The following is a 12653-nucleotide window of genomic DNA, read 5'->3' on the forward strand; positions in this document are numbered from 1 at the left end:
CCTACAAAGCCGGCGAATGAGGAAAAAGGCAAGGCGGGGCTACGCTGGGAAAGCTCTTTGTCCCCTATCCACACGCACAAAACAGTTGTCACAACTGACGTCACCAGGGGCGGAGCCTTTGGACGGAAGTGACGCTTATGCAGCCGCGGCGGAGTCGTCATAGAGGCGGGGCCGCAGGCGACTCCAGTTTTCCTCCGACTTCCGGACATCTCCCTGAGAGTCGCGCAGAGTGGAGTCAGAGGCAACCAGTCCTCGCTCCGGTCTCTGGGGATCCGGACCGCGGCGGCGGCCCCGCGGACGGGATGTTCCGGGGCTTGAGCAGTTGGCTGGGCTTGCAGCAGCCGGCGGCAGGCGGTGGGCAGCCCAATGCAGACGCTCCACCCGAACAGCCATCCGAGACGGTGGCTGAGTCCGCGGAGGAGGAGCTGCAGCAAACGGGAGACCAGGAGCTCCTCCACCAGGCCAAAGACTTCGGCAGTGAGTCTCCCCTGGCTCTGGGACCGGGATGGTGAGGGGCGCGTTCCTCCTCTGGGACGACCCTGGGGCGCGCGGGCCCGACTGGCTGTGGGATGAGGGGGCCGAGGTGAGAGGCAGGGGAGGAAGATGTGTCTGTCGGTCAGTCCTCTCCGGGTCGGGAGAGATTGGTGAGGATCTGGACAAGGCCACAGCTTCGTCTAGCAGTCAGGTCCTGTCCCTGAAGTTCCTGGTGGCAAGTCTACAAAGTTTGCAGACATTGGAATCTGGTATGCAGCCAAGCAGTGTGACCCAACGTCTTCGGGTTTGACGAGGAATCTTTTTTGTTCAATTTGAAAACCTTCACCTTCACCCCCCAGATCGGGATCGTTGGCGAGCTTGAACTGGTTGAAAAAATGTTTTTTTGCCCTTAGGTCAGAATGTGTTGTCTGAAGTAAACTGACAATTACTGAATGTCTGCCCCTGGCCATCTGCTTTTTAGGTACAGTGGGACCTTTTTCCTTGAGGGAGAGAAAATGCCACTGTCTGCTCTACGCAAGTTGCAGTACTAGATGTTTTATGAAAGATATCCCGTTTCATCTGTTAAACACCCCCAGTGAGTTAGGGGAACAAGCCCAGAGCTATTGGGCCAAAGTTATAGTGAGTGGTGGAAATGGAATTTGAACTTCGATCTGCCTAATTTTAAAGCCCGTGCTCTTTCCGAGTTTACAGCCTACAGGGGTTGGGGGACGAGTAATAATAGACGTGAAGTAAACACATGCTGTAGTAATTCTCATTTATGGAGAGACCGTAGTGGGCTTCAGTGATCAGAGGAAGCATGTTTGAGGCCCAGTGCGGTGGCTCACGCCTGTAATCCCAGCACTTTGAGAGGCTGAGGTGGACAGATCATGAGGTCAGCAGTTCGAGACCAGCCTGGCCAACATGGTGTAACCCCGTCTCTACTAAAAATACAAAAAATAGCCTGGCGCGCACCTGTAATCCCAGCTACTCAGGAGGCTGAGGCAGGAGAATCGCTTGAACCAGGGAGGTGGAGGTTGCAGTGAGCTGAAATCGCACCACTGCACTCCAGCCTGGGTGACAGAGCAAGACTTCATGTCAAAAAACAAAACAAAACAAAACAAAAAAGCATCTTTCAGGAGTTAAGCCCTAAAGCAGCCCAGCACTACAAGTGAGAGAACTGCAACAAAGGTAGATATTAAGTTCAGCAAGCATTTGAAGAATCTACTAAAAGATGGGGGTGTGGGAGGAGAGCAGCCTGAGAGTGGATAAACACATATTTGAGTAAGACAGGGCCTAACAGTTTTTCTGGAGACAGGGTCTCAGTCTTTTGTCCAGGCTGGAGTGCAGTGGCACGATCTTGACTCACTGCAACCTCCGCCTCCGGGGTTCAAGTGATCTTCCTACCTTATCCTCTCCAGTAGCTGGGATTACAGGTGCGCACCACCACGCCCAGCTAATTTTTGTATTTTTAGTAGAGATGGGGTTTCACCACGTTGGGCAGGCTGGGCCCTAACGTTTAAAAGTTTACTGTGGGATGAAAGCACAGGGAAAACAGACATCATCTCAAACCATGATAGTACATAGTCTCAGCCCAAGGCCCCCAGATAGAATAGTCTTGCTCTGTCGCCCAGGCTGGAGTGCAATGGCACGATCTCACTGCAGCCTTGGCTCACTGCAACCTCCACCTCCTGGGTTCAAGCATTTCTCCTTCCTCAGCCTCCTGAGTAGCTGGGACTACAGGCACACGCTGCCACACCTGGCTAATTTTTTTTTTTTTTTTTGTACTTTTAATAGAGTCAGGGTTTCACCATGTTGGTCAGGCTGGTCTCAAAGTCCTGATCTCAAGTGATTCACCCACCTTGACCTCAAAGCGGTGGAATTACAGGCATGAGCCACTGCACCTGGCCCCTCTGAATATTTTTTAATAACTGCATTTTTCATATGGATGTGTACTTTGGAGCTAATGCTGCCATCTTTCTGCTCACCAGATTCTCTTTTGATATTTACGGAAGCTGAGGTTAGATGGAAGTACCCACAAACACACACACATTGTGAATTTAAAGCTTCAGAATAAATGAGAATTCTTTCCTTTCTGAAATTTATGCAATTTTAGAAAGTCATGAAGGTTCTAGTTCATATACAAACTGTGAGAGACAAGAGAGATGATCCGATATTTTTTATTTCTACATATTGATCCTAAGAAGTATATTGTCTTTAAGAAGACCCATTTATGTTTTGAAAACTGGAATTAAACATCTGTGAACCTGACTCCCAGAGTAGATTCGTTTCTTAAGTCTTTTGAAATCTACATAAAATCTCAGCCAGGTGTGGTGGCTCATGCCTGTAATCCCAGCAGCTTTGGGAGGCTGAGGCGGGCAGATCACAAGCTCAAGTGATCGAGACCAGCCTGACTAACGTGGTGAAACCTTGTCTCTATTAAAAATACAAAAAATAGCCAGGCATGGTGGCGGGCACCTGTAATCCCAGCTACTCAAGAGGCTGAGGCAGGAGAATTTCTTGAACCCGGGAGGCGGAGGTTGCAGTGAGCCGAGATCGCGCCATTGCACTCCAGCCTGGGCAACAAAGCAAGACTCCATCTCAAAAAAAAAAAAAAAAAAATCTCCTGGGAGCCCCATTTGTTCTGCATACATTTGTTGAGTGCCTACCTTCAAGACTGGACACTAAATACTTCCTGGTTCCTGGTGACCTATTTATACATTTAGGCAACTCACCAGTTAGTGGTGGGCACCCAGGCCTGCATTCCACTCCCTCACTCAAAACCAAACCTCCTGATCTCCTGATTCTTGGCCTTCCCTCCTGATAAACTTACAACCTCCTGTTGTCACTGTCTCCAAAGGAAGGAACAATTTATAGGAGAACTCACTTAAGAGCTCCCCCCTACCTCCCTCAAGGCCCTATGCCCTTAAGTTAGTTGGTTGGTTGGTTTTTGTTTAAGTCAACCAAATTAGAGCTTTGCCTCTGCTCTTTCTAAAAAAAGAACAAATAAATAAAAAGAAAATCTGTACCTCTGAGAATGTTAAATATCTGAATCATTCACACAGTTTACATCAGTGGGAGGATGACCAAAGATGAGCTTTGTGATATTTGGCTTTTTCTAAACCATCCCTAAAACTACTCTATGCTTAGGAATGGGGAAAGGGCCACTTCCTCCTCCTCCTCCTCCTTTGAAAAGTGCTATTAGTATTGCAGAGGGACTGTGTTAGACTGTCCTTTTTTTCTGTAGGGGAAAGTATATTTCAAGTTCCAGCTGCCTAACTTGCAAACTAAGAGGACTCCTAAAGTGTACAGAGGTGACTATGTACCTGCTTTGATGCAGAAGTAAAATATCTAATTGAGTTCTGATAACACACCCAGGTTTACAATGCAAACAGTTAATAGCTTGGATCCTAGGGCTTATGAACAATACTTTTTAGAATTGGGGATCTCAATTTGAAGAAGAAACTTAGGGACATTGCAGAAAATCTGAAAGGTCTTTTGCAGAAAAGAAGTCGTAGATGTTCCTTATGAAGATAGACCTGAGGCTGTGAGGTAGAAATTACTAGAGAAGTGAGAAGAATTTTCTGATTAGAGATGAGTAACGGTAATTACTAGCTGCCCTTCTAAGTCCTGTGATCCCCACCCCTGGAAGTGGGGCTACCTGGATAGGAAGGTCCATTCCCACACTAAGATGCTGAAATTCTAAAATTGTATGAAATATAGTATCTTTGAAAAATTAACCAACTACTTTATATGAATATTAATTTCCTAAGACTTTGCCACTGTATCCTTATTCTCTTCCTATTCTTGCTGCAGGCCTTAAACTCTACCTTGCGCTGTGTTTACTTTGACAAATTTATGTTTTTTTCTGACCTTTGAAGCTCTTCCTACTTTCCTTTATTTTTTTTTATTTTTTTATTTTTTGGAGACAGAGTCTCGCTCTGTCACCCAGGCTGGAGTGCAGTGGCCGGATCTCAGCTCACTGCAAGTTCCGCCTCCCGGGTTCACGCCATTCTCCTGCCTCAGCCTCCCGAGTAGCTGGGACTACAGGCGCCCGCCGCCTCGCCCGGCTAATTTTTTGCATTTTTAGTAGAGATGGGGTTTCACAGTGTTAGCCAGGATGGTCTCGATCTCCTGACCTTGTGATCCGCCCGCCTCGGCCTCCCAAAGTGCTGGGATTACAGGCGTGAGCCACCGTGCCCGGCCAGCTTCCCTTTTTTTGAACTGGGCAGATTATTCCTTCTCCTTGTCCCAGGAAGGTGATGAGAATAAAATGACATAATTAAAATGAAGGTAAAATAACTACTTTAAATGTTAGCTGTCGGCCCCCACCTTCCAGAAGGTCGCTAAGTCGTATTCACATACATGTAAATTTGACTTCCTTTTCTTTGGCACTGCTTCATTTCAGACCCTCACTTTATGGACTGAAGTGGACATTGTACTCCTGTTACTTCCTGTTAATGCCTATCTTAGTTTCAGTTTTTTCCTAGCCAGTTCATAAAAACTGCCTTTAGCCAGGTGCATTGGCTTATGGTTGTCATCCCAACACTTTGGGAGGCCAAGGCAGGTGGGTTGCTTGAGCCCAGGAGTTTGAGACCAGCCTGGACAACATAGTGAGACCCCATCTCTATAAAAAAGAAAAATCAAAATAAAAATTGTCTTTAATGTGGTGTCAGCTGATCTCTTTGCAAAATTAATAAATCACTTTTTGTCTTTATGGGCTTCTTCCCTGAAAATCTCTTGTCATGCTCTGCATCTCGCTCCCAGGCCACTCTAATAACTCTCTGGAGATAGTTCTCCCTCCATGTTGCCACAGTTGCTTAATGAATAATCTTGTTCCTCTTTTTGTCTTTGATTCTCTATTTATTTGTTTTGCTTTAGAGATGGACGTTCCTTGAGGGCAAGAACTGTGCTTTCTCAAATATTCAGTGTGTTCAGTAAACTCTACCCACAGAGCCATTAAAATCTAACTGAGGAATGAAATGATTATGCTAAAATACCAGTTTTTAAATGACAGTTCTCCCTTGGAATAAAAATCGTTGTTTGAATTCAAAATATGTTTCTGAGGAAAGGGTGAAAGGAATTTATTTCCAAAAGAACCCTCTTCTTTTGGAACTTTAGATTTGTTTCTCTGACTGCAAAGCATGGTTTTGTTCCTGGACCAAACTGAGGGTCGGGCTGCTATTTCTCATGGCCCAATAACGAGATGCAGATGAACTGGGAAGGAAGAGAGTTTTTATTTCTGTTACAGGGAGAAGACCTGGAAAATATCACCAGACCAACTCAAAATTACAAAGTTTTCCAGAGCTTATATACCTTCTAAGCTATATGTCTACGTGTTAAGTGTGCATTCATCTAAAGACATAAGTGATTAACTTCTTTTCATCTGTAACTAAGGTCTGAGTCCTGAACACCTTCCTCTGGAGCCTCAGTAAATTTACTTAATCTAACTGGGTCCAAGTGCTGAGGTGATTACCCTTATCTTGTCTCCAGCTGAATCATGGAGGTTTGGGGAGTTCCTTCAGGCTCCCAATCAGGTTGTTTGTGGAGGCCTGGGGAGTCTCTTCAGACCCCCAGTAAAACTTATTTAATCGTGCTTTAAGGTTCAGGAAAGTCCTAGGCAAAATTCTTGGGCTTTTGTTACATCCCAGCCTTTGTATAGGGCACTGGCTTTTAATATTTAACTTAACCACTCAGCAAGTACTGAAACAGTTGTGATGGAAGCCTATGTTAGTGAGACCTGGTCTGCCACAATCCCTACTGTCAATTTGAGCATGATTTCTATCATGCTTGTATATTTATTTATCATGAGAATCGTAGGGAGATGGGGCATCATAATCTTTCTGGCTACTTCCTGCTTAGAGGGGCTCATCCTCATGGGGCACCAAATGCAGCACTGAAGTAAAAGAGGTTGACTTGTTCCCAGTAGCACTCTCTGTTTCGGAGGCTTCGAGGCAGCACCTGCTGAAACTTAATAGTATGCAACAGCAACACATATAAATAGGTTACTGCTGTTTTCTTCTGAAGTTTAAGTTGTCTAGTCTTCAGTTCACAGGGCTTTAAGAAAGCACAGCTTAGGTTTCAGTGATTTCCAATTAGGAAAAATGGGGGAAAAGGAAAAGGAAAAATTGAAAACATTATTTTGAAGACCTGTAGCCAGAAAAATTAGAATTTAATCCAAACTGTAGAAAATAATAAAAACTGGAAAACATCAGACAAGACAAGAATTTAACAGGTATACAATAGTTTTTGAAACATAATTTTTCTTCCTCCAGTTTCCTATTTTTATTAGAAGACAAATCATGGTAGGACCAATTTGCTTTACTGTACTTGGCCAGTTTATTTGTATAAAGTGCAGCAAGGGGCCAGGCGCAGTGGCTCATGCCTGTAATCCCAGCACTTTGGGAGGCCGAGGCAGGCGGAGCACGAGGTCAGGAGATCGCAACCATCCTGCCTAACACGTGAAACCCCGTCTCTATTAAAAATACAAAAAATTAGCCAGGCGTGGTGGCGGGTGCCTGTAGTCCCAGCTACTCGGGAGGCTGAGGCAGGAGAATGGCGTGAACCCCGGAGGTGGAGCTTGCAGTGAGCCGAGATCACCCCACTGCACTCCAGCCTGGGCGACAGAGCGAGACTCCGTCTCAAAAAATAGAAAATAAAAAATAGAAATAAATAAAGTGCAGCAAGGAAAATTATTTTTTTAAATAAAATTTTTTATTTAATATATTTTTTAAAAATTAAAAAAAAAAAAAAGGCTTTGCTGAAACTTTGTTCCATAGAAGGAATCTGAGATAAGACTTTTTTTTTTCTTTTCTTTTTTTTTGAGACAGAGTTTTGCTCTTGTTGCCCAGGCTGGAGTGCAGTGGTATGATCTCGGCTCACCACAACCTCCCGCTCCTGGGCTCAAGTGATTCTTCTGCCTCAGCCTCCCAAGTAGCTGAGATTACAGGCACACGCCACCATGCGCAGCTAATTTTGTGTTTTTAGTAGAGACGGGGTTTCTTCATGTTGGTCAGGCTGGTCTCGAACTCCTGACCTCAGGTGATCCACCCACCTCGGCCTCCCAAAGTGCTGGGATTACAGAAGTGAGCCACCGTACCCGGCAAGATAAGACCTTTTTAAAGCCAAGCCCAGCCATGGATTTGTACCATCAAATACCTATGACGTGGGTGAATTCCTCTCCTCTTGAGGTTCCAAGATAACTTGGGGTTCCCGGCCTGTCAGAAAGTGACATTCTTTACTTACCACAGATCAGAAACCCTGTACAGGGACTGTGTACACAAAATATGAGGGCAGTTTTCCAAGGGCTTTCTTGGCTCCATAAGTCAAGTTTGATTCATTAAAGGAAAACACACCATTCCAGTCAAAGCCTTGGTAAAATAACCAGTTTTTCCAGTTGTGTCCTGTTACAAATGAAAACAGATTCTTATTGAACTTATGCAAATAACTATATTTCCATAATTAAGAATACTCACAAATAGTTTCCAAATTCTGGAGAAAATCAGGTAGAGAGAAGAAACAAATGTGCTCCCCATTTTGTTCATTGGAGTGTACAAAATTGTTAAAAGCTGTCAGTAGTTCAAAAGAAAAGTTTCCTTGACTCTGAAAAGCAAAACAAAGAATTAGCAATATTTTAAGCAAAAAGTCAAAAAAATCACTCCAGTCTGCTATTCAGTTCATGCAGCTAATTCCTGTCCTGCTTGATATTAATGAACATTTTAGGTCTTCAGGAGTCCTGAACATTTTTTCTCTATTCTGATGTCACAATCTCCAAAATTATCAGAAACCTGCATTCAAGAGCACATGTTAGAGCTTTATAGCTGATTGTAAGATCACCTTCTAAAGAGGACCAAAACAGCCGGGCACAGTGGCTCATGCCTGTAATCCCAGCACTTTGGGAGGCCAAGGCAGGTAGAGCACCTGAGGTCAGGAGTTCAAGACCAGCCTGGCCAACATGGTGAAACCCCATCTCTACAAAAATACAAACAAAATTAGGTATGATGGCAGGTGCCTGTAATCCCAGCTACTTGGGAGGCTGAGGCAGAAGAATCACTTAAACCTGGGAGGCGGAGCCAAGGTCATGCCATTGCACCCCAGCCTGGGTGACAGAATGAGACTCTACCTAAAAAAAAAAAAAACTAAAGAGGACAAAAACAAGACAACAATTGTTTATAGATGACAAAAAGTTTTAGGGTAGCCATAGTTAAAGATACAATTGAGGCTGGGCACGGTGGCTCATGCCTGTAATCCTAGCACTTTGGGAGGCTGAGGTGTGTGGATTGCCTGAGCTCAGGAGTTCGTGACCACCCCGGGCAACACAGTGAAACCCCGTCTCTACTAAAATTACAAAAATTTAGCTGGGTATGGTGGTGTGCACCTCTAATCCCAGCTACTCGGGAGGCTGAGGCAGGAGAATTGCTTGAACCCGGGAGGTGGAGGTTGCAGTGAGCCGAGATTGCACCACTGCACTTTAGCCTGAGCAACAGAGCGAGCATCTATCTCAAAAAAAAAAAAAGACACAATTGACAAGAAAATCTGTTACCTCTGTGGCACACAATTATTTAACATAATTATAATTATTACTGATAACATACACTGATATATCAGAATTATAGGAGTTTCACATGATTTTGGAACACATGCCAATAACATATTTATACATATATGGCCCAAGGAAAGCCAAACCCCATTTTATATTTGGCAATGCTTCCTGTATGGTTTTTGGTACTAAATAAGCCAAATTTCACCTTTATGTTAGTATACTATTAATGTTAAACCCAATTCTTATTAAAACCTCATAGACATATTGACCCAATTTTAATGTTTGACCATAAGGTAAGATTTTTATAGACCTCTTATAACCCATTATAATTTTCATTAAAGAGCAGGTTAGTGCTTTCAGAGAAATCTGTTTTGCTTTTATGTTATTGATTGTATTGATTTTTTTTTTTTTTTTTGAGACGCAGTCTCACTTTGTCACCCAGGCTGGAGTGCGGTGGTGTGATCTCGACTCACTGCAACCTCTGCCTCCCGGGTTCAAGCAATTCTCCTGTCTCAGCCTCCCAAGTAGCTGAGACTACAGGCATGTGCCACCATGCCCAGCTAATTTTTGTATCTTTAGTAGAGATGGGGTTTCACCATGTTGGCCAGGCTGGTCTTGAACTCCTGACCTGATCTGCCCGCCTCAGCCTCCCAAAGTGCTAGGATTACAGGCATGAGCCACCATGCCTGGCCTATGTGCTTTTATTTTAATACTCAATTTACAGAAAAACTGGATGATACCCTTTTAACTTTGGCCAGTATGTTTACACACAGAATTTCCTTTACAATCAACCTTCCACAGCTTGCTTAAACCTTCATGTTTATTTTATCCAACTTAAAACAATCGTTTCCTTTTAATCTAGGCAAAAATTCACATTCTCATGCCTCCTTATAATCTTTTTACCAAAAGCATATTTTACTTCCCTTGTAAATATGCTTTTTACCAAAAAAAAAAATATGCTTTTTACCAAGAGCATATTTTACTTTTCCATGTAAAACTGTTTCTTCAGGCCAGGCACAGTGGCTCACACCTGTAATCCCAGCACTTTGGGAGGCCAAGGTGGGCAGATCACGAGGTCAGGAGTTCAAGACCAGCCTGGCCAACACGGTAAAACCCCGTCTCTACTAAAAATACAAAAATTAACCGGGCATGGTGGCGGGCACCTATAATCCCAGTTACTCAGGAGGCTGAGGCAGGAGAATTGCTTGAAACCGGAAGGCAGAGGTTGCCGTGAGCCAAGATCGCACCATTGCACTCCAGCCTGGGTGAAAGAGCGAAACTCCATCTCAAAAAAAGAAAAACAAAACAAAAGCAAACAAACAAAAAAACCTATTTCTTCAGTAGTCTTAAATGCATGTTACACTGTTAACTCTTAGCAGCCTTTACTTTTGGTGAAAACTTTGATAAGTTTGGGATTTTATGTACTAGGTGTGGAGCCTAAGACCTAGACAGAAGTGCAGATAAGGTCTGACTTATTCCAGCATCTAACTCCATGTGTCCCAGGCCTTACCTAGCTGTAAAACAGGCAATTTGTACAGCTAGGAGTCATAGTGGCATTTTATAAAGCATTTAGGAGACCTAATCACCTTTAAATGATATGATATTTGTTGCATAAATTCCCTTTCATAAATTCTTTCACGACTTACACAGACAAGCTATGACATGCCTTGACTTTCTGACTTGTCCTAAACATCCCTCTTTTTTAACATCCAGTTACTTTAGTACAAGAATTTGCCATACAGATCCTTTCTTATATAAAATCTCTTTTCTTTAATACCTTTTTGCATAGCTAGGGGGCATGGCTAATTTCACATGTCTCCAGGCCTTATCTAGAATCTAATGCTCCACAATAAATCGAACAATGTTTAAATTGAAGAAGGAATTTATGACGCAAAGCGTTTAGCAAACCTAATATTTGACCTGCATAATTTAGACCAAATGTTTATGTTTTGAAGATATTTTACCAGTAATCTTTTAAATTCTCTTTATTTTTATTACTTTATTTATATATCTCTTATTTCCTTGTTTCTTTTACCATGTTTTTTATATAACCTTTAAATAAGCTTTGAGTTAGACAAAAATTAGTTACCCTTTAAAAAGGACACACTGTTTAGAAAGAATGTTTTCCTATAATCTATTTTTATTGGAAAATACCCAAATAATGAAATATTTGTTGTTTAATTTAATATTACTTTAGATTCAAAATTATGACATTTGTTTACAAGTATTTATCCCATTACATTTATCTAATTATTTATTTTAATCATTTACCTAGATTATTTATAAAAACTGCAGTAGTCATCATTGAAAGTTATGAGACCACCATTGCAAAATTACAACTGAGACAGTGAAAGTGATCTGCTGTAACTGACTCTATCTTGCTTCTAACCTCTAAGCTACTCTCATTCATTAACTTAGTTTATAGTTTAGCTTTGAAACAAAGATGATAACCGTCCTTTCCCAGAACAAACTTCCTTTATGTCTGTGAACTAGACTGCCTAAGGCCACAAGATCAGAAGTTAGGGTATTTTACTAAATAATTCAAGATGTAGCTATCTTCATTAAACCAATATCAATGTTTTATTTATTAAAAATTACGCAAGCAGCCGGGCACGGTGACTCACACCTGTAATCCTAGCACTTTGGGAGGCTGAGGTGAGCAGAACATCTGAGGTCAGGAGTTCAAGACTAGCCTGGCCAACATGGTGAAACCCTGTCTCCACCAAAAATACAAAAATTAGCTGGGCATGGTGGCGGACACCTGTAATCCCAGCTACTCAGGAGGCTGAGGCAGGAAAATCACTTGAACTCAGGAGGCGGAGGTTGCAGTGAGCTGAGATTGTGCCATTGCACTCCAGCCTGGGTGACAAGAGCGAAACTCCGTGTCAAAAAAATAAGAAAGAAAAAGAAATTACACAAGCAAAGATCACTCTGTTTTGGACTGAGTTATCGTTTTGTAGCCTCTATGCCAAATTTTGACACATTATAGTATTTGGCAAAGATAAGTATGAAATTGCTTGATCAACAAATACAAGCAAAAACATGCTGGCAACTCTGAAGACATTTCTAATATTACTTTACCAATAATGTTTAAAGCTAGCTTATTTATCGAAGATTTTACTTAAGTCACATAAACTTGAAAAAGCATTTGACTAGTCTTTCCTTTTTTCTGTTAAAGTATTTAAACACTTTTATTTTTCTGTGAGCCAACTAATTAGAACTCTTTCATATATTTTCAGTAGTGAAATCATTTAGTCATGCTTTAAGGTTCAGGAAAGGCCTAGGCAAAACTCTTGGTGAGCTTTTGTTACATTCCAGCCTTTGTATAAGGTCACTGGCTTTTAATATTTAACTGAACCACTCAGTCAGTACTGAAACAGTTGTGATGAAGGCCTGCGTTAGTGAGACCTGGCCCACAACAGTTTTACAAACTAGTATGGCTGTCTACCCATTTTATCATACCACTCTGTACAAGTAGAGTAGTCATAACTAAAGAGAAACGAGTGATTTCACTCAAGCTCAGCATTTGTTCTATCACTCCTCATTCATCCATTCAACAAGTACATACTGGTCACTGGTCATCCACTGGGGATACAGTGGGGAATCAGACAGCCTGGGTCCCTGCACTCATGGGGCTCAG

General features: G+C 42.5%; 1 protein-coding gene across 1 annotated transcript in view; it reads left to right on the forward strand.

Moving 5' to 3' along the window:
- Positions 1-215: 215 nt before the first annotated feature.
- The window catches only part of SYAP1 (synapse associated protein 1), a 48012-nt gene continuing 35574 nt past the window's right edge, over positions 216-12653 (forward strand). Inside the window, exon 1 of the mRNA XM_005595526.5 lies at positions 216-477. Within this exon, the coding sequence (XP_005595583.1) occupies positions 303-477 (175 nt within the window). The 5' untranslated portion in view covers positions 216-302. The remainder of the gene's footprint in view (positions 478-12653) is intronic.

This window comes from Macaca fascicularis, chromosome X (genome assembly GCF_037993035.2).
Source record: "Macaca fascicularis isolate 582-1 chromosome X, T2T-MFA8v1.1".
Classification (NCBI taxonomy): domain Eukaryota; kingdom Metazoa; phylum Chordata; class Mammalia; order Primates; family Cercopithecidae; genus Macaca; species Macaca fascicularis.